Source organism: Panthera leo, chromosome D1, assembly GCF_018350215.1.
Source record: "Panthera leo isolate Ple1 chromosome D1, P.leo_Ple1_pat1.1, whole genome shotgun sequence".
Classification (NCBI taxonomy): Eukaryota; Metazoa; Chordata; class Mammalia; order Carnivora; family Felidae; genus Panthera; species Panthera leo.
In genome coordinates, this window is record NC_056688.1 from 107000408 (window position 1) to 107027628 (window position 27221).

General features: G+C 51.0%; 1 protein-coding gene and 2 long non-coding RNA genes across 11 annotated transcripts in view; 1 reads left to right on the top strand and 2 right to left on the bottom strand.

Annotated features, from left to right (window-relative positions):
• Nucleotides 1-30: 30 nt before the first annotated feature.
• LOC122200269 lies at nucleotides 31-13184 on the bottom strand. 2 transcript variants are annotated; one of them, XR_006193769.1, is made up of 3 exons: nucleotides 13117-13184; nucleotides 3455-3527; nucleotides 31-1227 (listed from the first exon to the last, which is right to left on the bottom strand). It is a non-coding gene; the product is annotated as an uncharacterized LOC122200269 (long non-coding RNA). The 2 variants fall into 2 exon arrangements; XR_006193768.1 differs by lacking the exon at nucleotides 13117-13184 and adding an exon at nucleotides 9250-10071.
• MARK2 (microtubule affinity regulating kinase 2) overlaps nucleotides 11224-27221 on the top strand; it is a 56855-nt gene continuing 40857 nt past the window's right edge. For 7 of the 8 annotated variants that reach the window (XM_042905749.1, XM_042905752.1, XM_042905751.1 and 4 more), the window contains exon 1: nucleotides 11224-11766. In XM_042905749.1, coding sequence (XP_042761683.1) covers nucleotides 11713-11766 — 54 coding nt within the window. In that variant the 5' untranslated portion in view covers nucleotides 11224-11712. The remainder of the gene's footprint in view (nucleotides 11767-27221) is intronic. The other variant, XM_042905755.1, reaches the window with a different exon arrangement.
• LOC122200268 lies at nucleotides 13194-26742 on the bottom strand. The gene is made up of 3 exons (XR_006193767.1): nucleotides 26284-26742; nucleotides 18995-19021; nucleotides 13194-18169 (listed from the first exon to the last, which is right to left on the bottom strand). It is a non-coding gene; the product is annotated as an uncharacterized LOC122200268 (long non-coding RNA).

Consider the following 27221-nt stretch of genomic DNA (forward strand, 5'->3'; position numbering starts at 1 on the left):
GGGGTATTCAGCCTCCTGGAGCGACCTTGAGGGACAGGAGGGCTGAAAGAGCGTCCCGGGTGGGAGGGCAGAGCAGGGCCAGGCCAGGGCTTTGGTGGCTGGAGGGCTGACTTGGTGCCAGTCAGAGGGACACCTTGCCCCTCCCCTGCCCTTGAGATGGGGTCAGAAACACCTTTAACATTTTGTACCTTCTGACTCACTCGGTAAGCCTCTAAGAGAGCCTATGGAGGTGCGGGGAGGGGCTCAGTGGCGCTTACACCTTAGGAGCTGAGACATAACCTGACCTTTCTAAAGTGAAATGGTTGTGCCCGCAGGGGAGAGAGATACCTCCCCTCCCCTGCCCCATGATGCTCCAAACTGCCCTCTCGTTGACTTAATTAAACTCCCTCCTCTGCCTGGTTTCCCCATTCCCTGGACCAAGAGGTGGTCCATTTGGGGTTTCTTCACCAGATTCCTTATCCTCCTAAACCAGCATCACAGGCCAAATCCATGTGGGGTGTTTTTCTCCCCTTGGGTGACATCTGAAAAGGAGCTTGGGGAGCTCTGTCTCAGACCCCAAACCCCACTGCCACATTTAGAATCCAGAGGCAAATGGAGGAACGGGACAGTCTATCCTCTGTACAGAGACTACTTTTCTGCTCCTGATAAATACTGTGCATTGGGGGAGAGGTAGGGCACAGATAGGACTCTAGAGGCCTTGTTCCCCTATAACACTGACCCAGCCAGCTTTTGAGACCAGCCAGGAAGGACCTGGGTATATGCTGTGTCCTCCTCCGAGCTGGTGTCACCCCACGCGTGGACCAGGCGTGAGCGATCTCACAGCCTGATCGCTGTGGTTGCTTCCTGGGATGCGGTCCTTTTCTTTGACAGGCTTGGGAGAGGAATGCCCGGTTGGGAGGGATTAGAAGGCACGGGTGTGGCACGGCACGTTGTAGAAAAAAGGCAGCGGGCAGCGGTTCAGAACATCTTGTGTCCCAGGTGGCTTCCCCGACGCGTGAGGTCAGGTGGGCCACAGAATCCCCCGCGGCATCTCCACCACGGTTTCTGCAAATCGGTAAAACTTCTGTCGGACTTCACAGGGGGTAACGGTAGTGTTGAAAATCGGGCTTTGAAACACCAATGTGAATTATTGCAGGTGATTTCCCACCCTTCCGATCTTGTGACTGTGTTTACATTTATGCCAATGTGCTTTTAAATCCACGTGGCTGTGTTGCTGGGTGTTTACAACTGAAAAAAAACGTATAAAAGCTCGCTGTAAACTCCTGAAGTTAAATGCACCTTTGCTGCTGTTGATGTGATTGATGGCCGGCCCAGTAGACTGTGAGCTCCTTCCGGGCAGGGACTAGGTTGCATTGACTTTGTTTTCCCAAGACCCTGCTTAGGGGCCTCGCACATAGTAGGTGCTCAATAAATGTTTGTCAAGTGCCCTCTTGGTGTGTCTTCCTATGTGACATTTTCCCACTGCAAGCTGATCCCTGGCGTATGGCTCCCTGCACAGGGTTGCGGCCATGGTGACTGTGGGTGGCATGGCTGTCTTGTGACTTTACCCCCACATCTTGGTCGGCAGGGGTCTGCCCGGCCTTGGCCGGGACCCTAGGGACTGTATGAGTGTCTGTGGCTGGGAGCTCCCTGTGGGCACCCTGTGGTCTTCCTGGGAGAGGTGGAGGGCAGAGCTGAGGGCATGAAGATGCCCTGGGTCATCGGTGACCCAGTGCTTGGGGTGTGTCCCCCCCACCCCCACCCCACCCCAGACCAGAACTGCCATCCCAGGGCTGCTGCAGATGTTTGCCCAGAACACCAAGGAACCCTCCCACGCTGTCAGCAGCCCGGGGCTGGTGGCGGCAACTTTTTCCAGGCATGATGCCGAGGCCCAATCACGACATCGAGTGAAGGAGTGGGGATATACCTGTGCCTCTAGGCCACCTCCTGCTGCTCCCCCCTGACCTCCGTGGGGTCCAGGTAGGGGAGATCTTTCTGGATACCAGTAATAACCATAGAGTCAAAGCTGGTCCCGGACAAAGGAAGAAGCGGCCCCTTCCCTCCTCGGAGGGACACGGGCGTGTGTAAGGGCGTGTTTGGGAAAAGAAGACACCGGCTGGGCCCCCGTGTGGCTCCCCGGCTGCATCGCTGGTCGCGTCCAGGCTCCGCAGCTCCTGCGGTCCAACCTCCTGTTCCCGTGTAAGATGTGCTCCTCACCCCCCCCCCCAGCCCTCCCCCGCACGCCTGGGTAGCTGTGTGGCTCAAGTGAGACTGTAAAGTCTTTACACCACCCCCGAGGTGTAGAAGGATGGGGAGCTGGAGAGGGAGAGCATCTCCGATGGGACCTCAGTCTCTCTGTGCCGCCCCACCGGGGCTGTTGGGCCGCCAGAGGAAGCAGTGCCGGACTTCTAGTCTCCCCAACAGCACTGTCTGTTGTGCCTCAGGTCTCAGACCCCACATCCGGGTGACCTGAGGGAGCAGGAGCAGCAAGGAGGCAGGAGGTTGAGGGTGACTGTCCTGCCGGCCTCAGATTCCACAAAGGTGAATGAAGGCCCCCACCCCCCCGGGGGCAGGTCCCACGCTAGGAACTGCCGAGTGCACCCAGGACACGCGCCTCATCTCCATCGTGGGTCACCCCACGTTGTGCCCGTTACACAGGTGAGGGACAGGCACGGCGAGATGAACGAGGTGACCAGCCTGCCGTTCCAGAGCTGGTGAAGGAGCAGAGCCGGGCTGAGCCTGGAGCTGTCTGACCCCAGCGCTCTTGTCTCCTGCGCTGTGGCCAGTTTCTGCTTCGGGAGGGACTGATGCATCTTCCCTTGAGGGCCTGGGGACCTGGGGTAGGTTCAGGGTGTGAGGCAGGGGTGTGAGGCAGGGGTGGGTCAGGTGGGAGCGGGGAAGGTCATTCACAACGGAAAGCGCTCAGCGCCTCCTTCGTTCCAGCACTTAGATGGTGGTGCCCAGTGCCCTCTCCATGGCAGTTTCCAGAGTCCCCCCACCGGCCCTGGCACCTGCTGGGATCCTACCCCGTACCTGGCAGTGGCGACTGAAGGGACTCACGGCAGATGCAGGAGGGTGCTATCCCGTCCCAGGTGACAAGGTCTGGGAACCAAGCTGAGCGCTTTGAGGGTGGAGGGAGTCCTGCTTCTCACCTGTTCCTTTTTCAGAAAATGCCTCCTGGCCCCCCGGGTAGGCCCTGCCTGCTGCCCCCCGGCTTCACGGCTTCACTCGGCCACCTCTGATGCTGAATCAGGCCGGGCTTGGTATTTGGTGGCTACAAAAGCAGTGACTGGTACAACAATGTCCACGTGAGCTTGGGCCGCTCTAGGGGGCAGCGCATGGGGGGGGTGGGGAGGGGCGGCGCGCAGAACCTGCCCTTTCCCCTCCCACTCCTCCCTGACCTGGAGCGAGTCCTCCTGGGCCACCATAGCACCCACAGCTTCCTGGGTGAGCAGTTTGCCTCTGAGACACTCACCCACCGCCTTCTGAAGTCACAGCTGGGGACAAGACAGCGGCACGCTCTCCATACGTCTGGCCAGGATGAGTGCCTGGAAGAACAACAGGGCATGATAGAGGAGCGCTATTTTTTCTTGTTTGTCTTATTTCTTTTTCGGTGGTAGATGTTTTCAAACACGCCCAAGAAAAGACGAAATGGAGTAGTGAACCCTGAGGTATCTACGACCCCGCTTCAACATACATATCGCCCAGTTTGGGTTTATCTTTGTCTCCCCACATCTCCCTCCCTTCCGGTTTATTTTCTTTTATTTGAAGGATTTACTTATTTTGGGGAGCGCAAGCAGGAGAGGGGCAGAGAGAGAGAGAGAGAGAGGGACTGAGGATCTGAAGCGGGCTTCGCCCTGACAGCAGAAATCCCAATGCGGGGCTTGAACTCACAAACCTTGAGATCATGACCTGAGCCAAAGTCAGACATTCAATCGACTGAGCCACCCACGGGCCCCTCCTGGTTTATTTTAAAGCAAATCCCAGACATGGTGTCATTTCATCTGTAAATAGGTTTGTTCATATCTCTAAGAGACGGTCTTCAGTGAAATACATCAATATCACACTTCAAAAATTAATAATCCCTTAGGGCACCTGGCTGGCTCAGTCGATAGAACATGCGACTCTTGATCTCAGGGTCATGAGTTTAAGTCCCACCATTGGGCATGGAGCCTACTTAAAAAAAATTTAATAATCCTTTAATGGCATCTAATATCCAGTCAGCGTTCATGTTCCCCAATTGGTCCATGAATGTCTTTTTGTTTTCAATTTTCTAATTGTGGGCAAAATACATATGCCATAAAATTTGCCCTTTTACACAGGTTTAAGTGTGGTAGTTAGTCCATTCACATTGTTGTGCAACCAATCTCTAGAACTCTTCCGTGAGTATCTTTTTCACTTTTTTTTTTTTTTTTTTTTTTTTTTTTTTTTTTTTTTTTTTTTTGAGAGAGAAGAGTCAGGGAGAGGGGCAGAGGGAGAGAGAAAGAGAGAATCCCAAGTAAGGTCCACACTCAGCACAGAGCCAGGGCTCAGTCCCATGACCTTGGGATCAGGACCTAAGCCGAAATCAAGAGTCAGATGCTCAACTGACTGGGCCACTCAGGGGCCCCCCTCCATGAGTCTCTTTTTTATTTATTTTTTTATTTTTTAATGTTTACTTACTTTTGAGAGAGGGAGAGAGAGAGAGCACAAGCAGAGGAGGGGCAGAGAGAGAGGGAGATCAGAATCTGAAGCAGGGTCCAGGCTCTGAGCTGTCAGCACAGAGCCCAATGCGGGGCTTGAACTCACAAACCGCGAGATCATGACCTGAGCCGAAGTCAGACGCTCAACCGACTGGGCCACCCAGGCACCCCTCCAGGAGTCTCTTTTTACAGCTGATGTGTTTGAATCAGGAGCTAAATAAGGTCCACACATTGCATTTCAGCAACCTTTCTCTCCTTTTTTTTTTTTTTTTCTTCTTTTCTCGTTTCTTTTCTCTTTTCTTGTTTAAGAACCTGGTGGCTTGTTCTATAAACGGAATTTCCTCCATTGTGGATTTGGCGGATGGCACCCCTGTGACGCCATTTGGCATGTTCGCCCATGAAGGGATGCAATTTTGAGGTGGGAGGGCGCTGCAGAGGGCTTCCTCGGGAGGAGACATTTAAGTAGAGAGAGTCCTGCAGCTAAATGGGGAAAGGCAATTCCGGGCCGAGGGGACAAGATGAGCCAAAGCTCTGTGGCTCTCATTGCCCAGGGACTCACAGCCAGCCTGCTATAGCCCAGGCACTGCACGAGGCACCAGGGACACTACCAGGAACCACACTGTGTCCCCGCTCTCCCTGGGGTTAGCGCTGATCTTCCCAGGGAGGGAGGAAGGGGAGGAAAGTGGGAATTTCGTCTACAGACACTCTGCCTGCCGGCTCTAGGTGTGGCTGTACAGCTGGGAGGTATGCGGGGACATCCCCTTGGCACACTGGTGACTCCCGGCCCGGCCTGCCCCCTACCTCCTCCAGGAAGCCGGGGAGAGCCCAGGACACCAGCTGGTACCAACCCCCTCTGCCAACTCTAAGTTGGATGTTGGTCCACCCGACATCCTCATGAGATGGGAACTCCTTGGGGACCGGTCTCCTTCATGCCACCACAGGCTTCGCTTCTTTCCGCCAGTCCTTCCTTGTAGCGCTCACTTCTCCTTGGGATCAGACTCAGCACCACCTCCTCTAAGACGCCTTCCTTGCTACTCCGTCCAGTTCCCATGCTCCCACAAGCCCCAGATCATCCACTCAGGGTAACTCCCTCTGAACCCCATGAAAAACTGCCCACTTCTGCTTCCTCCTGGGTTGCTCACAGGGCCTCTGCCAATGCGACCGCCTGGCACCGCATCCAGGATGCCCAGCCTTTTCAGTGTCAGTGGCCACAGAACCCTGCCTGTGGACAGTGACGCAGTTATGGGAGCGTTGGTTGGTCCAAAAGGCGACTCTCCTCCCAGAACAGACTCTAAAGGTGGCTCCTCTGCCTGATGCCCCTTCCCCGCCCATCCCTGCCCCCCCCCCCCAACAGGGTGGTCATCCTGCTGCACCATGAGGACATGTGAGCAAAGCCGGAAGGGACACTGTCCCCTCCATCCCAAGCATGGTGGTACCTGACCATGACTGAAGAAGGGTGGGAGGGATATCGTTGCTGGGTTTGGGTTTGGAGACTGTCTTAGACCTCGAGCTGCTGTAACAGAAACTTGTGGCTTATAAACAGCAAATCTATTACCGTTCTGGAAGCTGTAAATCCAAGATCAAGGTCCTGGCAGATTCAGAGCCTGCTTCCTGGTTCATAGAAGGCAGGCTTGTCCTCACGTGATGGAAGGGACTGGGGAGCTCTGTGGGGTCCCTTTTATGAAGGCGTTAATCCCATTACACATGCAGGGCCCTCCTGACCTAATCACCTCCCAAGGCCATCACCATCACCTTGGGGGTTAGGATTGCAACATAAGAATCCTGGGGGGACACAGACATTCAGACGATACCATTACAGACGACTCCGTAGAGAGCGGCGAATCCGGCTTCCCCTCATTGTACAGACAGGGAGCCTGAGACCAGAGGGTGGGGGGGAGGGAGTTACCTAATGGCTCATGTGATCCATTAGTGACAGAGCTGTTGCCAGAATGGGCTCTCTTACTTCCGGTCCAGTGTTGTTCTCCAGGGAAGCGGAGAGGTTATAGCAGAGAGAATTAAAAGGAGGCTAGCGTATGCCTTCTCGTAAGAGCAGCCTACGCAAAGCGCTGGCCATCCACCAGGCTCTGTCTAAGCATGTTTCGTATATTAACTCATACATCCTCACCAATCAACCTTATGAAGCAGGTGCTTTTATTATCCCCATTTAAAAGATGGGAAAATTAAGGTAGAGGGAGGTTTAAGAGGCTTGCCTGAGACCACACAGCTCCCAAGGAGCTCCCCTGGCAACAAGGCGTGTGTGTTAGCTCACTACCCTATTTGCCTCTCATGGGCTAAGATGACTGAGGTCGACTCCCCTAGCAAGGGACTGAGCCCCTCTACACTTTGATTTCCTTATCAGTAAGCCGGGGAAACAACAGTGCCTTCTGCTCATCGTGACTCTGGCAATGCCTGCACAGTACCCAGCTCTCAGTGCGTGTTAGCAAAACCAAGACAGGGGAACAAGAACGGTGGTTGGGCAGCGACACGGATAACAAACGTTCTAGACCATCAGTGCTAAGGTGCCAATTTTTCACGCTCCAACATCTCGGAGATATCCTAAGTTCAATATGGTGCCTGGCGATGGAGATACAGCGCACGATGGAAATTCAGAGGCATCAAGAAACACAGGACAAAACGCGGCAAGATGGGAGGGTCTGTGGCCAGTCAGGGGGCATACGTGGGGCTTGCTTCGCCCCAGACATCCGACTCTTGATCAGAGAGCAATTCTGGCCCCTGCCTCCCACCCTGGAGAGGGGCCTGCACTGAATGATGAGCATGCTCTCCGGCTTCACGGCTTGGAAGGAGAAAGATGAAGAGTTGCATTGTGTTAGAGGTGAGAGAATAAGGATGTCTTCCATTTGAGCAACTTTACCTCCCCTTGACTTCTTTCCTCTGTGCCCACCCACGGGGGGAGGGCTACCGTAACTCCTTTGTGCCTGCCAGGGCTGGGAATCCCACGATCCTTGCCTTCCCTCATTCTAGGGGGTATCGTGACTGCCCTGGAGTGCTGGTCCATTTGGTTGGTTTCTACCTGCTCTGAGGCCTGTGGTAGATGTCTTTTTTATGTGTGCTTTGTCTTGTTCAGGGTAGAAAGCTTGGAATTACCTATTTTATTTTATTTTATTTTATTTTATTTTATTTTATTTTATTTTAGAGAGAGAGCACGCAAGCAGGGGAGGTGCAGAGAGAGAGGGGGACAAAGGATCCCAAGCGTGCTCTGCACTGACAGCAGAAAGCCCAACGTGGAGCTCGAACTCACAAACCACAAGATCACGACCTGAGCCGACGTCAATGACCGAGTCACCCAGGCGCCCCTGGAATTACCCTTAACTCTTCTCTCACACGCCCCCTAAGCCAATCCACTGAGAAATCCTGTCGGCCCTACCTTCCCAGTATCTCCCAAATCCAGCCACCTGTTGCTACTTCCACTGCTGCTGCCCCGCTCAAAGCCACTGAGCCACTGAGAGGCTCAAGCCTCTCCCTTGAATTCTCCTAAAAAGTCTCCTTCCTGGTCTCCAGGCTTCTGTTCCTGCTCTGCCCCTTTACCCGATTCTCAACTCAGTAGTGGGTCCACTCGTGCCATAGCTCCCCATCCCGTTCCGAGGAAAAGCCAAAGCAGTGGTCCACCCTGCCTGGTTCCCCATCACCTTTCGGCCTTCTCCTACTGCTCACTCTCCCTCTGTTCCGGTCCCATTGGCCTTCTTGTTCTCCTGCCTCAGGGCCTTTGCACTGGCCAGAAAGCTCCACCCCCAGATAGCCACAGAGCTGACTCCCTCACCTCCTTTAAGTCTTTGCTCAACGGTCACCTTCTCAGTGAGGCCTACACTGACCACCTTAGCACTGCAACTCCTATTCCACCCACTCACTCCTGTAATCCGGATCACCCTTAGCTGACGGCTTTTATTTCCACGGCACTTAAGACCTACTGTGATGTTTGGTGTCTGTATTCGCCAACACTTTTCCCACCACCACGACTGGCTGCAGAACTTGTGGGGCCCAATGCAAAATGGCAATGCAAGTCCCCCTTGGCAAACATGTCAAGAGGGTGACAGCAGAGCATTAAATCAAGTTCGAAGCCATTCTAAGAGTAGGGCCTTTTGTGAGTGCCCAGGTCACAGGCCCAGGAAGCCAGCTCTGCCTATCACGCAAGGGAGCTGGCGAGAGCCCTCAACCAGGGCAGAAGTGTATTTGGAGCTGGGCTGTAGGCAGATTATTCTGGCACATCTGGTGGGATAGGTTGGAGGGAGTCTAGGCAGGGAGACCAGTTAGGCAGCCTTGTGAGGAAGAGGAGGGGACAGGTGGGGTGGAGGTAGGGGGCTAAGGGGCGGAAGGCAGGGGGTGAGAGCCAGAGTGAGAAGCAGGGAGGAGGTAGAGTTTGCTTAGACAAGAGCATGACAGGAAAGACCCCCTTCGAGCTCACCTTCCTTTGCTCCTCCAACTCCTTCCTTCCCCCCACCCCCAGCCTCCGAACGCTACGGGGCACAGAAATCAGCCTTGTGTCTCCCTTTGGCCACCAGAGGGCAGACCATTCTCGCGGATTTTCGGGATGAATTTGGGGTGGGGGGAGTGGACTGTCCTCTGTCCTCACCTTTCCCCCTCATCTCCTTCTGTGTTCCTTCATCACCTTCTTCCTCGATGGCTGGGTGCCTGACTGGAGCTGGAGCGGGCCACGGGGAGGTGTCCTGGAGTACCGTAGGTGGCACCTGTTGCCATTTAAGAAGTCCGTCCGTCCCATCCTCCCATTGCGTCTGTCCAGCTGTCTATTTCTCTGGGTGACCTGGCCATGGGCTCCGCTCAAGATGGGGTAGATGGGAAGTGGAAGTCATCAAGTGTCAGAGGTCCGTCCAGCACTTTTTCCCACAATTCCTGGGACCTCTCTGCTCCTGTACCTTTGGGGACTTGCTGCTTGAGCCTGGTCTCTGGCTCCAGAGGAGATTCTGGCTTCTGCCCACCTTAAGGGGCTGTTGAGCCCTGGGAGGGAGGTGGGGCAAGTTCCAACACGTCCAGGGGACAGCTTGGAGCTGCAGGGGACAGCTTGGAGCCAGAAAAATCAAACTAGCCTACAGCCTCTACCTGGTGAGACAATCTAGGAGGAAGTGAAGAGTGGACTCAGTTTGCCAAGCGGGCTTCCTGTTGGAGTTGAAGGCTCTTAAAAGATGAGAGAGACCTCACTTTATTGATGAAACTCAAGTCCAGGAAAGAAGGGACCTTCTCCAGGTGCCCATTCTTTGTGCCATCCTGACGAATCCTCGTTGTCAACCAGTTTCTCTTTTCTGTGAGTTTTATTGTCTTTGAAGGGATAAATGAAAAATGAATTAAGATGAAAATGTCTCTTGGGGCTGCTGGGCGGCTCAGTCAGTTAAGCATCCGACTTCAGCTCAGGTCATCATCTCGCGGTCCGGGAGTTGGAGCCCCGTGCCAGGCTCTGTGCTGACAGCTCAGAGCCTGGAGCCTGCTTCCGATTCTGTGTCTCCCTCTCTCTCTGCCCCTCCGCTGCTCACGCGCTCTCTCTCTCAAAAATAAATAAACATTAAAAAAATTTAAAAAAAAAAGGGGGAGAATGCCTCTCCTGCCTTGCTTTACAGGGGTATTTTAAAAGGTAACTGGCGTGACTCAGTATCACCATAGTGCAATGTCATTTTGTGCTATTTTGAACAATTAAAAAAAAAGGTAAGTGGAATTCAAAGATGTTATTTAGAATGTCATCACTGAAACAGAGGCATAAATTCTCTTAATATAAGGACGTCGAGGAGCCCAAACTCAGAGATGTTATGTAATCTTTCCAAGATCACATAGCATTTTCCTTCCACAGAGCTGCGGCTGGAACACAGGGCTGGAGGGGGAACCCCTGTAGCCTCCCACAGCTGGGAGACAAGGAGGCCGACCGGCTGCCTGCCCCGGACCTTAAGAAACAGTGCGGATTAGATGTGGGGTGTATGGATAAACAGAATCCAAGACAGACGATGGCAGGTGAAGAATGTTAAGTAGACAGGTAAAAGACGCTGCCTTTGACAGGTGACACACATGTTGACAGGTTGGATGATAAAAACGAGATGGATTTTACGAGCGGACTGATGAGCGGACACGCAACCGGGGAAGTTGTTTTAGAACCAAAGGATGCCAATCGTTGGGACGGCTAACAGCCTTATTTTCTATTTGGTCAAACAATAAACATGCACAGGTGATCCACGCTCCCCGTTCAGGTTTGAAAATACCCGGAAACTGACGGAAAGAAACGAACAGTCCGACCGGGTACCACCCCAGGAACGACTCGGGGCTCGCCGGGTCTCGGGTGTTGCCGGAAATGGCCGACGACCGCGGTCGGCTGCGGGGCGGGACGGGGGCGTGGCCGGTTCCCTGCACGCGGAGCGGCTTCGGGTGTTTCCGGAAACCGCGGCGAGCCTGCTTGAAGTGGGCGGGGAAAGGCCTATGGGCGTGGCTGGAGTTCCCCGAGTGGCTTCGTAGATTTCCGTAAACAGAGCCGAAGCTTCGTCTTCGGAATCGAGGCGGCGCGCGCGTCCCCAGGAGTATTCTTCTTCGGGTGTTTCCGGAATTCACCCGTAGTCCGAGGCCAGGAGGAGGAGGCGCGCCCCCCGCCCGTACCTCGCCGCTTCGGATGTTTCCGGCTGCTGCCGGCGGAAAGAGCCGAGGGCCGGCGGTGGTGGCGGCCATGTTGGGAGCAGCAGGTCCGGCGGCGGCTGCCTGTGTGCCGGGCGCGGAGCAGTGCCGCTGAGGGCAGGGGAGGAGCGAGGCAGGCGGCCGGCTGCGGCGGCAGAGAGTAGGCGGAGCGGCGCGGCCCGGCCGAAAGGCGGCACAGCCCAGCCGGGGGTCGGGGGGGTGCGGTCCGGAGCCGCTCGGAGCCGGCGCGGCCTAGCCCGAGCGGCGCATCCCCGGGCTGGCGTGAGCGGCTGCCCGGCCTCCCCGCACCCCCGGCCGGGGCCCATGCGGCGGGTGCCCCTGCTGTGAGAAGCCCCGCCCGGCCGGGCTCCGCGCCTTCCCTTCCCTCCCTTCCTCCAAGCTTCTCGGTTCCCTCCCCTGAGATACCGGCGCCATGTCCAGCGCCCGGACCCCCCTACCCACGCTGAACGAGAGGGACACGGAGCAGGTAAGGAGCCCCGAGGGCTCCCCGAATTCTCTGGCTGGGCCCCTGCACCTTGCAGAGCCTCCTCCCTCCTCTGCTCTCCTCGTGCCCCTGCTGCCACCCTGCAAGCCTCGGCTGCCCTGTCATCTGGCTCTCGGCCTCGCACATCCCCCTCTCAGTCCCGTCCTGGGACCCACCTCGTCCCGACTCCAAGCTGCACACTTGCTGACCCCCGTCTCCCCTCACCGCCCTCCTGCGCTCTTCCGTATTATCTCCCTGGCTTCCCCTTCTCTTCCCTTTTTCTCTCAGGGGCCTTTTCTGGTCTTCCTCCACCCACGCTTAAAGCCGCCACCCTCCTGCTCCTCGAACAGCACCCCGCGATTTGCCCCAGATCGTTGTCCCCCTCTTCCTCCCATCTCTCCGGCCTCGCTTCTGCTCCTCCCGCACCGGTTCTCCCAGTCCCTGGTTATCACCCTCAGGGTCCTTGCCCCGGAGTGTGTTCTCGATCCCTCTCCTCTTCCAGTTCCCCCGCTTCCCCCCCCCCTTGCTTCCCCCCCCCCCCTTCCTTCTCCAAATTGTGCTCTCCCTCATGCTTGCAACCCACCAGCTCCACCCTCATCACCTTTCCAAATGGTTCGCCTACTCTTTGCTCATCACTTTCCCTTCTTTTCTCCAGGAGCTCCCCGGTGCCTCGCGCTGGCATTTGTTGCTTCCGTGTTTCCCAGACTGCTGTCATGCGCATAGTTTTCCCACAGGTTGTCTTTGGGGTTCCAGTCTGAAGGGTTCCCTTCAGAGTCTGGATCCCTCGCGTTCTGCCCCCCACCCCCACCCCCCAGGGGTTTGGCCGAAGTCTCTCCGCCTCCTGTTTCTCCCCGAGCGCTTTACCAGCCTGCTCCCCAGACTTGTCCTTTGGAGGGAGAACATCCCTCCGGCCCCACTTTATGGGGACAACCTGTTGCTGAGTCCTCTCCCCGGCCACGCTGCATTACCCTTCTGTCTTTTCACACCGCAGCGCGAGCCATGATGCCTTCCTGTGTCTTCACTCCTGGCTCTGTCACTTTTCATAGTTTCTTCCTCCTTGTTGGGTACCTTCCGGTTTCTCTGCCCTCACCCGGTCTTCCTCACGCTACCTGCCTCAGTGAGGCTTGCCTTCATCTCCGCGTTAGTCTCTTGCCTCCTTCACCCCGTATCTGTTTGCCCCACCGAGGCCCCTGTCCTTTCCCTCCCGATGGGCTAGTCTTTGTAACTCGCCGTCCGGGGGCATTCAGCGTACTAGTTTCTTGAGCTATACGCCACCTCCTCCCCCCCTCCTCGTCCTGGCAATCACTGCTATCATCTGTCACCCAAGCTTTAGCGTTTTCTGTGTCACCCTACCTGTGAGCTGAGAGGCGTCCGCTTTCCACCCCTCCCCTTTCTGTCACCGTGTCCGGCGTCCCTTGCTGACTGCTGGCTGCTGTGTGGAGAGTCCCCTGCCTGGCACACCCTCGTTGGCGGAGAAGTTTACTAGGCCAGAAAAACTCGAGTTGAGAAAGGAGCTCTTCTCCCCTGGGGCTGCAGCGCTTTTTTTTTTTTTTTTTTTTTTTTGCATCCTTTTCCCTTATTACACCCTTTATGTTTTCCTGTCGCGCCCTTCTTTCTCCGCAGCCCGATAGAACCGTCGTTATGTTCTCTCGCGTGTTCACATCCTTCCCTGAAAAATCTTCCCTCGTTTCATTGTCCTACGTTTTTCTCTTGTGTCACCTCCCCCCCCCCCTTGCTCTCTGTCACCTGGGCAGTCAGGAGCTCCACGAGCAATTGTGGCCCCGAGTTTTTCTCTGTGCTGGTTGACCCTTTCGTTACGGACGGATTGATTGCTTCTGGGGGTGAAATGAGTTGAGGGGGAGGGATGGTGAATTTCTGTTTCCTCGCTGGGTTTTGCAACTGGCTCTGCATGGGACTGAGGTCTTTGGAAACCAGAGCATGGTCTGTATCTCAGGGTCTGGCCCTCACTTGCCGGCTGTTTTCTCTCCTTGCCGGGAACCTCTTTTTCTAGGCTCTCTTGAGGTTCCCCATTCCATTCCTTTTCCTGTCACACCCTCTGTGTTAGCAGGTAAGCCCTGCTCACCAGAGAACTTTCCCAGACTGTTGATTATGAGCTGGTAGGAGGAGGCCAAGTGACTGACTGGCACCCTCAGGCATGTGGGGAGTGGTTGTGGAGTGCCTACTCTCTCCGCGAGGCTGTGGGGGGCATTGTGTTCAGCAAAGTAGAGTAACAGACTGCCTCAATGTGGTTTCTTTGTGCTGTTTACCAAATGTAAATGTATTCCCGCCGTGGTCTTTTTTTTTTTTCTTGTGATGTGTGCATTGATTTCCTCTCTTCCCTACATGCCTCGAATACTGCTGAGCGCATAGTAGGAAGTCGGTGCACACCCGCTGATTCGGTGCGAGCTAATCGGGTGAGCCGGTCGGGAACGGAAGCTGCCCCTTCGCTAACTTCGTCTAGAGCCACGGCTGCATACTTTGTCGTCCTGTTCCAAATTATGAATTACTCATCCTGTTTGCACTCTTTGTGGACTTAGGCTCCCCTGAGCCGCTTCATCGCTTCTGCTGCCCGTCCTCAAGGTAGCCAGGCATACTATTTGCTCGATATTAAGTCTCGTCCCGGTGACAGCGCAGCCTTTGAAAAAGCTTGGATATACCGGCTACCGGCAGATGCCCGTATTTTTCAAACCAAGAGAAAAGACACGTAGCAGCCCCTCGCGTCACGAGGCCAAGGATGCCAGAAGCATTGGCCTCCTTTAGAATAGCTCGTTGCCACCAGGTAAGAGCAAGGACGCTCTCAGTCCTGTCGCTGTTCTAGTTGAAATAGTCACAGAAGTTCAGTCGTTGCGGTAAATCCTAACGTTATGAAATAAAAAGCAAGGGGTTTGGTTGGGCTGATCCCCTCCCTGCAAAGATTCTCTATCACTGTATTTAGGTTTAAATTATTTAAGCTGGTTTCCCCAGGAAATGGGTAAACTCTACTGGTTGTCTTCAAGCTCCAATCTCTTTTTTAGCTCTCCCTCTCCCCCTTTCTTTAAAACATGTGGCTGATGAGAAGCTGTTTCCAGGAGCTCTTTGATCACATCTGAATTAAACACACATAACACGCGCGCGCGCGCACACACACACACACACACACACACAGAAAATGTTGAAGCATAAAAATAAACCTTGTACTGCAGGAAGATTGCCTGTTTGCTGTCGGATTCTGCTCCTAGCACTGGAAGTGGGAGCTAAAAGAAAGTCAAGCCCCCCTCTTTAAGATGATTTTTGTGACACCTGGTTTCGAATGTGCTTTTTTCCCAGCTCTAGACTCTTCTTTCTTTTGCAGGAGGGTTGTGACCTGGGGCTGGTAGTTTTGGGGATTCTCAGTCTGTGAGCTGAGCTTTCTGTCCAGTTCTCCGAATGGCTCTGCTGGCCTGGAGGCTTGGCTGTGGTGACAGCAATCAGCATGTAGGATGCCTGTCCTCCAGCCAGCGGCGGCGGCAACAATAGGCTAGGCAGGTGCGGAGAGGGGTCCGGCTTCCCAGAGTTCACCTGCCGCTACTACGTGGAACACCTGGGAGGGGGGCCGCCCCACCTCTGGGCCTCAGGAACCACGAGCGAGAGGGCTTCCGGGGCTTCCGAGGGAAAAGAGGAGGCTTTCGGAGGCTTTCACTACCGGCCTCGCTTCTGCTGCAGTGCGCAAGGGAGGGGGGTTGCTCTCGTTCTTCTCGGGTGCGAGTAGCATTGTTTATTCTCTTGGGTGGTTCTAGGAAGAGGAGTGTGGAAGTCTGGATGAAGTGAGCAAAGCTGACTTACGGAATCCTGTAAAGAACAACCGAGCCGCTCCAGACACATCTCCCTTGGATGCCAGGGTTGATTCTGGCTGAACGTTGCCAACGCTGAATAATTTGGTTTTAGTGTCTCCTCTGGTAGAGAGCTCGGGTGGCTCTCATTTCAGTCCATGCCTGTGAGCCGGGCGGTGCTGTGCTCTGCGTACGGACTCTGACTTCTGCCCTTTGACTCTGGCCAAGGGCTCCTTAGTGGGGCTGCCTTCTGGTCAGGGATGTGGGTGGACGTCAGAGCATACGTTCTCGCTTCCTGCGTGGCCCTAGAAATTTAGAGTGAGGCCTCGTTAGAGCGAGGGCTCTGGGAGTCTAGAGATCACAGAGTCGCTCGCCGTACCGTGATCTTTGAACCCAGTGAAGGTAACCACTTAGTAAATTGTGATAATTTCTCTCTAATGTGTGGGCTTTGGGAAGTAGCTAAACAGACGGATTCAAGACAGTCGTTGAAACTTGGTCTGCTTTAGATTAAAATCAAGTTCACACAGGGATGACTGCATCTTGCAGATGGTGACCAAAGACTGGGCCTGAGATTTCTTTTCATGGTCAGTGTCTTAACTGATGCCTGTGAGGTAGGAAGAAATTGAGAATTTGTTTGCCTGAGAGGTTTGCATCGTTAGGTCTCATGGGAGTCAAAAACTTCTCAGACCAGACCGTCTCCCCTTTGGACAGAACGGCCCAGCTCTCGGTGGGCATTTGACCAGGACTAACCCGTGCCTTCACGAACTCTTTCCCATTGCACACTCAGCCACCTGGCTGGCACTTCTCTCCTCCCAGGAGCTTCCATGACTTTCCTACATATGTATTATGTCGACGGGAATGAATATTTTATGCCTAGAGTGCAGCCAAGCCTCAGACTCTGTGGCCCATTATCGACGAGTGGGGTGGGGGCTGGGCGCCACCTTTGGCCCCATGATAGCTCTGCTAAATGGGCTCCCCCCGCACCACAGCAGCACTTTGAAGCCCATTAATGGATTGGGATGAAGTAACCTCCGCAGATGGGAAGGGCGAGGAGGGTGGTTGTCCTTCCTTCCCCAACACTGCCTGGTGAGGCTTTCCTGCAGTCACCAGGGCCAGCCCCAGCTCCGTCTGCTTAGTTAAGCTGTGGACTGTGGCTGCTAGGCTTTTGCTATGAGAGGAGGTAGAGAAAGGGCTTGATTCTCTTGTAGCCTCCGGTGCTGCCGGGTTTGCACTTTCCTATCAAAGCAGAAACCGAGAAGGATGTGGAAAGGGTGGGTGGAGTTTAACCTAGGCCTTCCTCCTTCAGCGGAAGTTCAGCGGTGACAAACCACATAGGTGGCTGAGTTTCCTCCTGTTGAGGGGAGACTCCAGCATTCGTACCTTTTTGCACTTACAGCTTGGATTCTCCAGGCTTCCTCGCAGCCTTCATCAAACGAGAGTGAGTCACTGCAGTGTTATCTCTGCCTTTTCCCCTTCTGTCTCAGCAAAGGGAAGAGGGAGCCTTTACAAACTTTGTGGGGGAGGAAAACACCCGTTTCCCACTTCTGGCATGGGAAGAGGCCATGTATCCCGACGTTAACTCTGAAATCTCTCACGCTCGGAGCGGAATGCCACCACCCCGCTACAGCCCTCTTGGTGTAGGCATTGAGTGTCATTGCTGTCTTTCAGGCTGTGATGGCCTGATTCCGAAACACCACGAGAGGATCTGGTCTCTTGGTGTCCAGTCGTCTTTCGGAGAAGGAGGCAATCCAGTTCCTTCTCTTGCCCCCTTGACCTGCTCCTCCTTGAGGGTGTAGAAGTAGATCCCTTCATCTGTATGTCTGCCCTTTGCTGGAGGGTTTGAAGTTTCTCAGTCCCTGTGCCCTCTCCCTACTTGCATTTATCCCTACGTTTTTCATTAGAAAACGGCAAAAAGGGCAAAAACAAATGTGTGTCCTTTTGCTCATCACATAGTGAACCTTCCACTTCTAAAGCCATGTAACCTCAGGTTTGGTAGGCGAGGGCGAGCCGGACACTGATATTGATGGCTAGGTGAATCCTGAGGGACAACAGATAGGAGGGTGGAAGAAGGGGGGCGGGGAGAGAGGAGAAAGGGAGGGGTGTGTTCAGTGACTGGCTCCCAGCCACCTTTTTCTTTTTAACATGAGGAAGGCGGAGCAGACCAGAGGCTTCTCTGTAGAACCAGTCAAGCTGGTTTTGAGCAGCCTCGGCCTATTTTCCCCTGTGTTCTTTGGGAAGTTGGCCATACAAAGGTCTGCCTCCTCTGGGGCTCTGCTCGTTGAGGTGTGAGTCTGGATGAGGTCTGTAAACACCCCCATTCCCCCTCATTACTGAACGGGCCTCTGAGCACGAGTGGGCTTTCTCTACACCCAGTGCTGTTCAAGGCAACTTTGTCCTCCGCACCTGTCACTGGAAACTCTAAGATACAACTCCTTTCCTTGGACCCCCTTTGCAAGTCACAGCTTGGCAAAAGGCCCTCCAGCCTGGCCAGGGAAAAGCGATTGGGTTTGTGGTTTATGGATCGGGAACTGACTCCTGGCTCTTGTGATCTGGCTGCTAAATCCACTGAGGCCCCAGTCCTTTTGGCTTGATGCAGTGGGACTGTCTGTCCAGGCCTGCTGGGGAAGAAAAAAGGAGAGAGAATAGTTTTTGGTCTTTGGCAGCTCAGGAGGTTAACAGTTTAAGTGTGTTCCCGATCAGGTACCCGTAGGAAAGGTGGGAGTCATCAGTCACCACGTGCTGGCACTTCCTGAACAGCAGCAGGAAGCCTTTCTCAGGGGAAAGACATAGGATTCTGAGGCTCCTCTGACCATCAGAGCTACTAATACAGCAGGATTGTTTTCCCAGTCCCCCAGTAAACGGAAAACTCCCATGTCCGAAAGTTTGGTGATTAATGAGTGAAACCACCTGCAAACATAGTTCCAGCCCTCGTCCTTGCCCTTGCCCTTGCCCTTGGGGGCAGGTTGCTTCTGTCACTGCTACAATGATCTACTCATTGCTTCTCTTGAGCACCATTTCACTGAGGGTTTTGGTTACTGATACTCTGTGTAAAGGGCGGCTCCTTTTCCTGCACCTTCTTTAGACCCAAGGATCTGCTGGCCCTCCCTTACCCCTTATCACTCCCCCCCACCCCCCTACCCCCGCCAGATGGCCATCATCTGAGTGTCTTTGCATGTGGTGTTGGATGTGCTTGTGACTTGTTGCTTCGTTTGGGCCCACAAGTGTTTGAATGACTGGTTCTGTAGTCACAGGAAGTGGGGCCCCATAGGCCTGCTTGGTCTAGCAATAGCATTCTAATTGAGTTGAGCTTATGGCGGAGTGGAAAGGAGATCCCAGCACTTGGGGACTTCTAATAAGTGGTATGTTCTGGTTAGAGCGGGCTCTGCAGCTTGATTCCCCTGTGCTGGAATCTTGGTCAGCCCCTACTGTGACCCTGGGCTTACCTAATTGTTCCAGGCCTGTTAGCTCACCTGTAAAAAAAGGAGTAATGATAGTCCCTATCTTGTAGGTATAGTTGTGAGCATCAGAGAAGTTAACGCTTATAAAACACTTTAAAACAACACCTGGCAGGACGTAACAATCCTCATGATCACCGTTCTTAGTTGAGCGACTTGGTGGGTTTTCTCTGAACACCATACAACTCCAGGTCAGTATGCGTTGGAAATTCTCTCTAATTGATTGAAAGAATCTTGGTTTCTTTTAACGTTTATTTATTTTTGAGACAGAGACAGAGCATGACCAGGGGAGGGGCAGAGAGAGAGGGAGACACAGAATCGGAAACAGGCTCCAGGCTCTGAGCTGTCAGCACAGAGCCCGACGCGGGGCTCGAACTCACAGACCGTGAGATCATGACCTGAGCCGAAGTCGGACGCTTAACCGACCGAGCCACCCAGGCACCCCAAGAATCTTGGTTTCTTTTAGTCATTAGGGTCCCTCAGGTGCTTTTTCCAGCATTAAAAAAAAAAATTTGTGGTTGTTTATTTTACTTTATTTGTTGAAGCTAGCCAGCTATCTGAATAGAATGCTTTTGGAAAGGTTTATGTGCTATTGAGATCATTTTAAAAAATGGGGATGCGTTTATTTACAAGATATCAATATCAGGTGATTTTATTGATTAACAAAACGAAACAACCCAAAACACTACCTTCTGCCTGCCCATACTTCTGTGTCGTGAATGGTAAGGGTGGTGGTGGTGTTGTGTGTGCGGCCTCATCAAGGGAGGATCCAGATCCAAAGTCACCAGACCATGGGTTTTTTTCTGAGTGCTGGGATCCAGCCGATTGCATGGGATTTTTTTCCATGTTCCTTTCTTCAGGTGCAGTATTTACCCTTTGGCAACAGGAGAAAGCTCCCTGTTTCTCTTAAATACCACATGGGAACTTAGCAGCTAATGATTTTAGGTTCCTTTTTCACTAGCAAAGAGGCCTTCAGGGGCAAGCCCTTGTTATCTCTGTTGGCTTCTCTGCAGTGAGAAGAAAGCCTCCCCTTTGTGAGGCCTGGAAGGGTCACAGCCATTTCTCGGCTGCCCCTGTGAGTTTGTGGACTTTGAATCTTGGGCTGAGATTTTGGTCTCGGTTGGTTCCTTGTTTATCTTTGTCTCTCTTGCGGCTCCTAGAGCCTGAGCGCCTGGTCAGAACAGCAAGTAACTTGCTTAGTTTTTTCACACTGCAACTGCAGCCCAGGAGAAAGGTAACAGTGTCGCCTCAGCTCATCAGGGAATGTTTCTTTGACTGTGTTTTCCTCTCTCTTTTGACCTCTCTGCTGACTTATCTCACTTCCTTTTTTTTTTTTTTTTTTTTCCCTGTTTGGTTTCTTTGAACTCTGTTCCTTCATTACCGCTGTCCATCTCGGGTTTTCATCTCTGTCCCCCTCTGCCTTACCTGTTTCTATGCCTCTTTTGTGGCATGGCTCGGGAGAGGAATTCTGATAGTCTGAGATCTCCTTCTGTATAGAATCCCAGTACCACCCAGTCCTTTCTCCTGTTCCTCTGATTTCTGTAAAGTTAGGGATTTGCAGCTTTAGCACACATTTTCTTTTTATGTCTCTGGAGCCACCTTCCTCAGTAAAGCCAGGCCTGGCGATCTGACAGCTTATTAGGGTCGGCATCCTAGTTTCCCTGGTGATAGGGTCTAAGCCAGTTCTGGGCCGTTTCCTCTGGCCTATCCGGAATGCTGTAACGCTGGATCCTGTCTTGGGAGGGATCTGAGGTGGCACTTGTGAATTTTGGCAGTGCGATATTGAATGTGGTCCCCAAAGTGTGGTTTGAGGACCCTGGGGCTCCCTAAGGTCCATTCAGTGGTACACGAAATCAAAGTGAGTTTCATCAGAACATGAACGCAGTATCTGCTTTTTACCATTGTGGCTCTGTCCGTATACAGTGGAGTTTTCCAGAGGCTGAATGATGTGTGCTGACATCATCACTCTTGGCTAATGAAATGTGTGCTTTTGTATTCTTGTGTTTTCTAGAATTTTTAAGGTAGTCCTTTAAGGTATAAATAGAGATGTTTTCAGTGATGCGCTCAGTTTGTTTTCAGTACTTCTCCGGGACTCTTACTATCTTTCTTCACTTGTGCCTGCTCTAAGCCCTGTAAACCTCGTTATTGTCCTGGAAATCCTTATTTTGATATCCCACCATTTTCCTGGCATCTTTGAGGAAACACAATAAGAAGTAAGTGCAGCTTGTAAAACGTACTTGTAAAAACTTTTGGGAAAGCTTCTAATTTTAAAAATTTTACTTACAACTTACTTTAGCACTTGATTCTAACATAGAGGAAAATTTATCATATTTCTCTTATATTCAAGGATGGATTGTTGACTTTAAAAAGGGAGATTAGAAGACTTGCAACCTCTGTTTACTGAAATGGACATATCAACAAGTGAATGGGAGGAGTCTGAAGAGTCTAGGCAAAACCGTAAATAAGAAATTAGAAGAGATGACACTGTAACGAGAGCTATCTTCTCCTCAGCTTTATAGATGTTAATAACGTACTTTATTACGTCTTACGCAACTGAACGCGGTTCAGGTAGCGCTGTAGTGCCAGTTCAGGTGCAACATCACGTCAAGACCGATCATTCAAAGTTGAAAGAAAAAGGAATCGAGAACTTCTGGTGTATACACCATGAGCTCTTGAAAAGCCAAACTTTGCTCCAGCTTTTCAACCTAGAAGTGAAAAAAAAGTCACTGAATCTTACGGGACACGTTCGGACGTTCTTTGGCTGGAAAAGCCCACCCAGTAGCCGAGAGACTGAGAAGGTCTCGAACGGCAGACGTTGCCGAACGCCCGCTGGGCGGAGAGTCCGTGAAACGCAGGGCAGTGCCGCTTTGTGTGTACCATGACTCCGTCGAATCAGAGGCTTAGGTACGAATGTGAAGACTGAGTTCACATCTTGTTTACAGAATTGTACTTTTGCCTTACAAACGAGATTTACAGACGTGGCTCAACTTGTGTCAGCACCGACTACGCTTCAGAGAATTTTCCTTTACGTGAACGCTCAGCAGTGAACGCGAGTAGCGATCAATATGCAACGGGTTGAATAACTCTCTTGACTTTCATGGTTCATCCTGGAAGAACTTCGTTTCCGTTTGCACTGTTGCACAGAAGTAATGGCAGAGAAAATCGCTGGCGGCGTCACGTAAATCAAGGCAGTGGCACCGAACTCTGCTGGCGATCGTAGTCGTGAACTTCTCTCCTGCTAGACACTTGTGGTTTAAGGAGGGGAGGGGCATTTTCACTTGAGTGGGTCCTAAAAATTATTAATTTTTATTAAGTCTCAACCCTCTAATAAAAGTCTCTTTAATATTTTGAGTGATGAAATGCCAAGTATCTGTGGGGCACTGGTGCCGTATCCCATCGTGCAGTGACGCTCTCGAGAAAACGTACTAGTGTGTTGGAGCTGAACCAGTTGCATGGATCATCATTTTAACTTGAAAGACCAACTACAGTTGTTCACGCTTGAGTATTTAGTGGACATTTTCTTGCAAGTGAGCGAAGTGAGTCTGTCACCGTTGCCAGTCATAAAAGTCAAGCTTTCAAGCAAAAATGAGAATTTTCAAAAACTTGGATTCGTCAAAGACGTTTTTGATGAGATCAGTGGTAAAATTAGTGGAATGTGATCTTTTGATATTGTATGAAATGTCAATATTTGGAAATTCTGTATAATTCAATGAAGGCATATTTCCCAGATTGCCAGTAGGTAAAAGAGCCATTCAAAGTGCAAGGTGACCAGTGTATTTTAACATAAAAAGTACACAGCAGATTCATTGATAGGAGCGCCTAGGGGGCTCAGTCGGTTGGGTGTCTGACTCTTGATTTCGGCTCAGGTCATGATCTCACGGTTCGTGAGATTGAGCCCCATGTTGGGCTCTGGGCTGAGAGCGTGGAGCCTGCTTGGGATTTTCTCTCTCTCTCTCTCTCTCTCTCTCTCTGCTCCTCCCCCCGGCCCCAGAATAAATAAGTAAACTTAAAAAGAAAAGATTCATTGATAAAATTGCAGATTGCAACTAGCTTTTAAAAACTACTACTTTTGAGTTTGGGTCTGGTGTCAAAGAAGAAAATTCTGAAAAGCTATTAAACTCCCATTTTCCAGCCACAGGTGTATATGAAGTGAGATTTTTCTTCATATCTTACAACTGGAGCAGCATATTGAAACACATCGGATGCAGAAGCAGATATAAGAAGTTGGTGCTCTTTCATTAAGCTAGACATTAAAGAGGTGTACAACAGCGTAAAACAGTGCAGCTTTTGCCGTGAATTTAATTTTGTTTTTGAAAGTACGGGTTGTTTTTTGGTTTTGTTTTTTTTTTGTAAAAAAAATAGGTTGTTTGTATAAACATGTAATGGGTTTATTGTTTTGAATGAATTAATAAAAATATTTTTTAAATCACCATTTTAGTTTCTAATAAGGTAGCTGTCGATAACTATAACCCACGTAAACCAAAGATTTGTGCAGTCCTCAGTAATTTTTTTAAGAGCGTAAAGAGTTCTTGAGACCAAAAAGTGAGAAAATTTTTGTTTGTAGACAAAACTTGAGTTGATTGTCCGTCTTGGGTTGGGTACTTGCAGTGACTTCATAGGGATCCTTGTTTACCATTCAGGCTGCCATACGGTCCCTGTCTGGGCCTCAGAGACTTTGACCCAAGCTACCTTTTTTCCTTCTAATGTGTATAGCATTGGCCCCATGGGGGTTTGTTGTTGTTTTATCAGTGGTTCGTTTTATTCCCTTTCTGCCTTTTTCCTTAATTTTTTTTCTTTCTCTCATTTTTCTTTGTCTTTATTCCTCTCTTTTAAGCCCCCCCCCCCCCTTTTGTCATTTTTTCTTTAGTTTTTTAGCATGGGGGTTTTTGGGGTTTTGTCTGGCATTGTGTTTTGATTGGATTATGAGATCAGTTCATGGGGCGGACTTCCTTTGGTATGTGTGAAATTGTGGTTTGGCAAATACAGTTTTTTCATTAAAAATAAGTAACTCACGTTTACATGTAATGGGTTTATTATGTTCTTTTATTTTTTATTCTTAAATTTTTTTTAATGTTTATTTTCGGGAGACAGAGAAAGACAGAGCATGAGCAGGGGAGGGGCAGAGAGAGAGAGGGAGATACAGATTCTGAAGCAGGCCCCAGGCCCCCAGCTAGCAGCACAGAGCCTAATGTGGGACTCCCAACTCACAAGCAGTGAGTTCTGACCTGAGCCGAAGTCAGACGCTTAAGCCACGGAGCCACACAGGTGCCCCTATTCTGTTCTTTTAAATGAATGGATACATCTTTAAATCTTTGCTCTTATTTTCTTTTCTCTATTATCTTTTCTCGATTTCTCTTATGAATACAGTAAATATTAATAGATATTATCTACATAAACAAATGCTTTTTGGGGACTCAATTATTTTTAATAGTTGCAGGGAGTTTCTGAAACCAAAAAGCAGAAGAATCATAGTCGTAGACAAAACTTGGATGACTTCTCCCTGGCTTTGGTTGGCCAGTTTATTGGTAATTTCATAAAAAAACATTTTGCAGTTCCCAGCCCCTGCCTAGTCCTGGCTGTGCCTCAAAAAGGCACTTGCTGCCTTGGTTTTCTGTTGTTCTAGCTGAGGAAGGGGATTTTCAGCTACCTGAGGAACTGTGACCAAAGTTGGCTCCTTTTCTCTTCAAAAACAGAGCATTGACCTTGTAAGTTTTCTTAAACAGTTATCTTTTTCAAATTTTGAGATAATTTTAAATGAAAAGTTGCACAGCTAACCCAAAGAGTGCTTGGACGTTCTTCACTCAGCTTCCCCTTGCGTTAACATCTTCTATAACCACAGAACACGTATCAGAACTAAGAATTAACCTCAGTATAATACTATCAGCCACAGTACAGAACTTGCTCAGATTTCATCAGTTTTTCCACTGATGTGCTTTTTCTTTTCCAGGACCCAGTACGGGCTTTAATTGTCATATCCCGTAGTCTCCTCAAATCTGTGACCATTTCGGGGCACCTGGGTGGCTCAGTCGGTTAAGCGTCCGACTTTGGCTCAGGTCATGATCTCACGGCTCGTGAGTTCGAGCCCCACGTCAGGCTCTGTGCTAGCAGCCCAGAGCCTGGAGCCTGCTTCCTGTTCTATGTCTCCCTCTCTCTCTCTGCCCCTCCCCCGCTCATGCTCTCTCAAAATAAACATTAAACAAATTTTTTTTTTTTTAAATCTGTGACCATTTCTTTAATCTTCCCAGGTCTTTTATGACGTTGACGGTTTTGAAGAGTACTGGTTAGTTTATAGGATGTTCCCTGATTATGGTAACCTCAAATTTTCTCATGGCCTGGTGCTTTAACTCCCATGTTTTCATTGTGGTAAAATACACGCATCAGATTTAGCGTTTTAATCTTTTCTTTTTTAATTTTTCATTTAAGTTTATTTTTAATTTTTTTTTTCATGTTTATCTCTGAGACAGAGACACAGCATGAGTGGGGGAGGGGCAGAGAGCGAGGGAGACACAGAATCCGAAGCAGGCTCCAGGCTCCGAGCTGTCAGCGCAGAGCCCGACGCGGGGCTCGGACTCACAAACCGTGAGATCGTGACCTGAGCCGAAGTTGGTCGCTCAGCCTCGCTCAACCGACTGAGCCACCCAGGCGCCCCAAGTTTATATTTATTTTTGAGACAGAGAGAGGGGGACAGAGGATCCGAAGCGGGCTTTGCTGACAGCAGATAACCCCATGCGGGGCTCGAACTAAAAAAGATCGCAGGAACGTGACCTGAGCCGAAGTCAGATGCTTAACCGACTGAGCCACCCGGGCGCCCCACCCCCCGTTTTTATCTTGTAAGTCGGGTGGCATTAAGTACATTCACAATGTCATGTAACCATCTACTATTTCTAGACATTGTTCACCGTCCCAAACAAATTTTGTATCAATTAAATAGTAACTCTCCATCTCCCACTCCCCCAGTCTCTTGTAACCTTTATTTTACTTTCTGTCTCTATGGATTTGACTACTCTAGGTACCTCATGTAAGTTGAATCATACAGTGTTCGTTTTTTGTGTGTCTGGCTCATTATACTTAATGTTTTCAAGGCTCATCCGTGTTGTAGCTTTAATTCCATTTTAAAAGTTCACTTGGGTTTTCCTATGATGGTATGTATTGAGTTGATATGTTAGAAAATATAGTTAAGATTATGTTGTAATTGGCTTAGTGATATTATTTTAAATGAATTAATAGACAACGTAGCATTTTCTAAGTTTTAGTTAGAATACAGTGCGTATACTCACATAAAGAAAAGCGATTTGAGGTCCTTAATAGTTCAGAGTATAAAGGGTTTCCAGACAGAAGTGTGAGAATATCTTTTGTAGACCGGCATTGGGCTTGATCATCCCTGTTCTTGATTGGTTGGCTACTTGCTATGACCTCATACTGAGCCTTTGTTTTGCAATTCCCAGGGTCCTGGCTGGGCTGCAGGAAGGTACTTGCTGCCTTGGTTTGCAGTCATTCTAGCTGAGGAAGCTGGTTCTCAGTGACCCGAGGGACTTTGACCAAAGTTGGCTTTTTTCCTCCTTCTAATATAGAACATTGGCCTTTGTTTCCCCATTAAAAAGATCATTTGGCTTACTTGGATTTCATTATGACGGATTTTTTTTTAAGCTTATGCATTGGCTATTGGTCAATTCCAAATTTGAAAACTGCAAAGCTTGCTTAGCCTCTATCCTTGAAGAACCTTGGTGCCTGTAATAGCTGAAGGCTGGGAGGCTCCAGTCACCCACTATGGCCAGAACACCCAACACCCAACAGTCTGCTCCCTGGGTGGCTGCAGAGCCTACACACTCTGTTCCTATTTCTTCTGTGCTTAACTCCTTGTTGGCCCTGTTTCTTAAACATGCCTGCCAAATCTGACACTTAACAGAGATAGCTTTATCCCCCCCCCCCCCCCCCCCAAGAGGTAAGCAGATTTGGTGTGTAACAGTGTGAACTTTGCTTGATGAGTCTTTAAGGGACAGGTCAAATAGCAGTGGATACATAGTTTCTAAGGTATCCTATGGGGTTGCCTGGATGGCTCAGATGCTTAATGGGCTGCCTCTTGATTTCGGCCCAGGGTTTGTGGGATCAAGTCCCATGTCAGGCTCCACACTGTCAGTGCAGAGTCTGGGATTCTCTCTCCCTCCCTCTCTGCCTCCCCCCTCCCACGCCCTTCCCGCCCCCCCCCCCCCCCGAC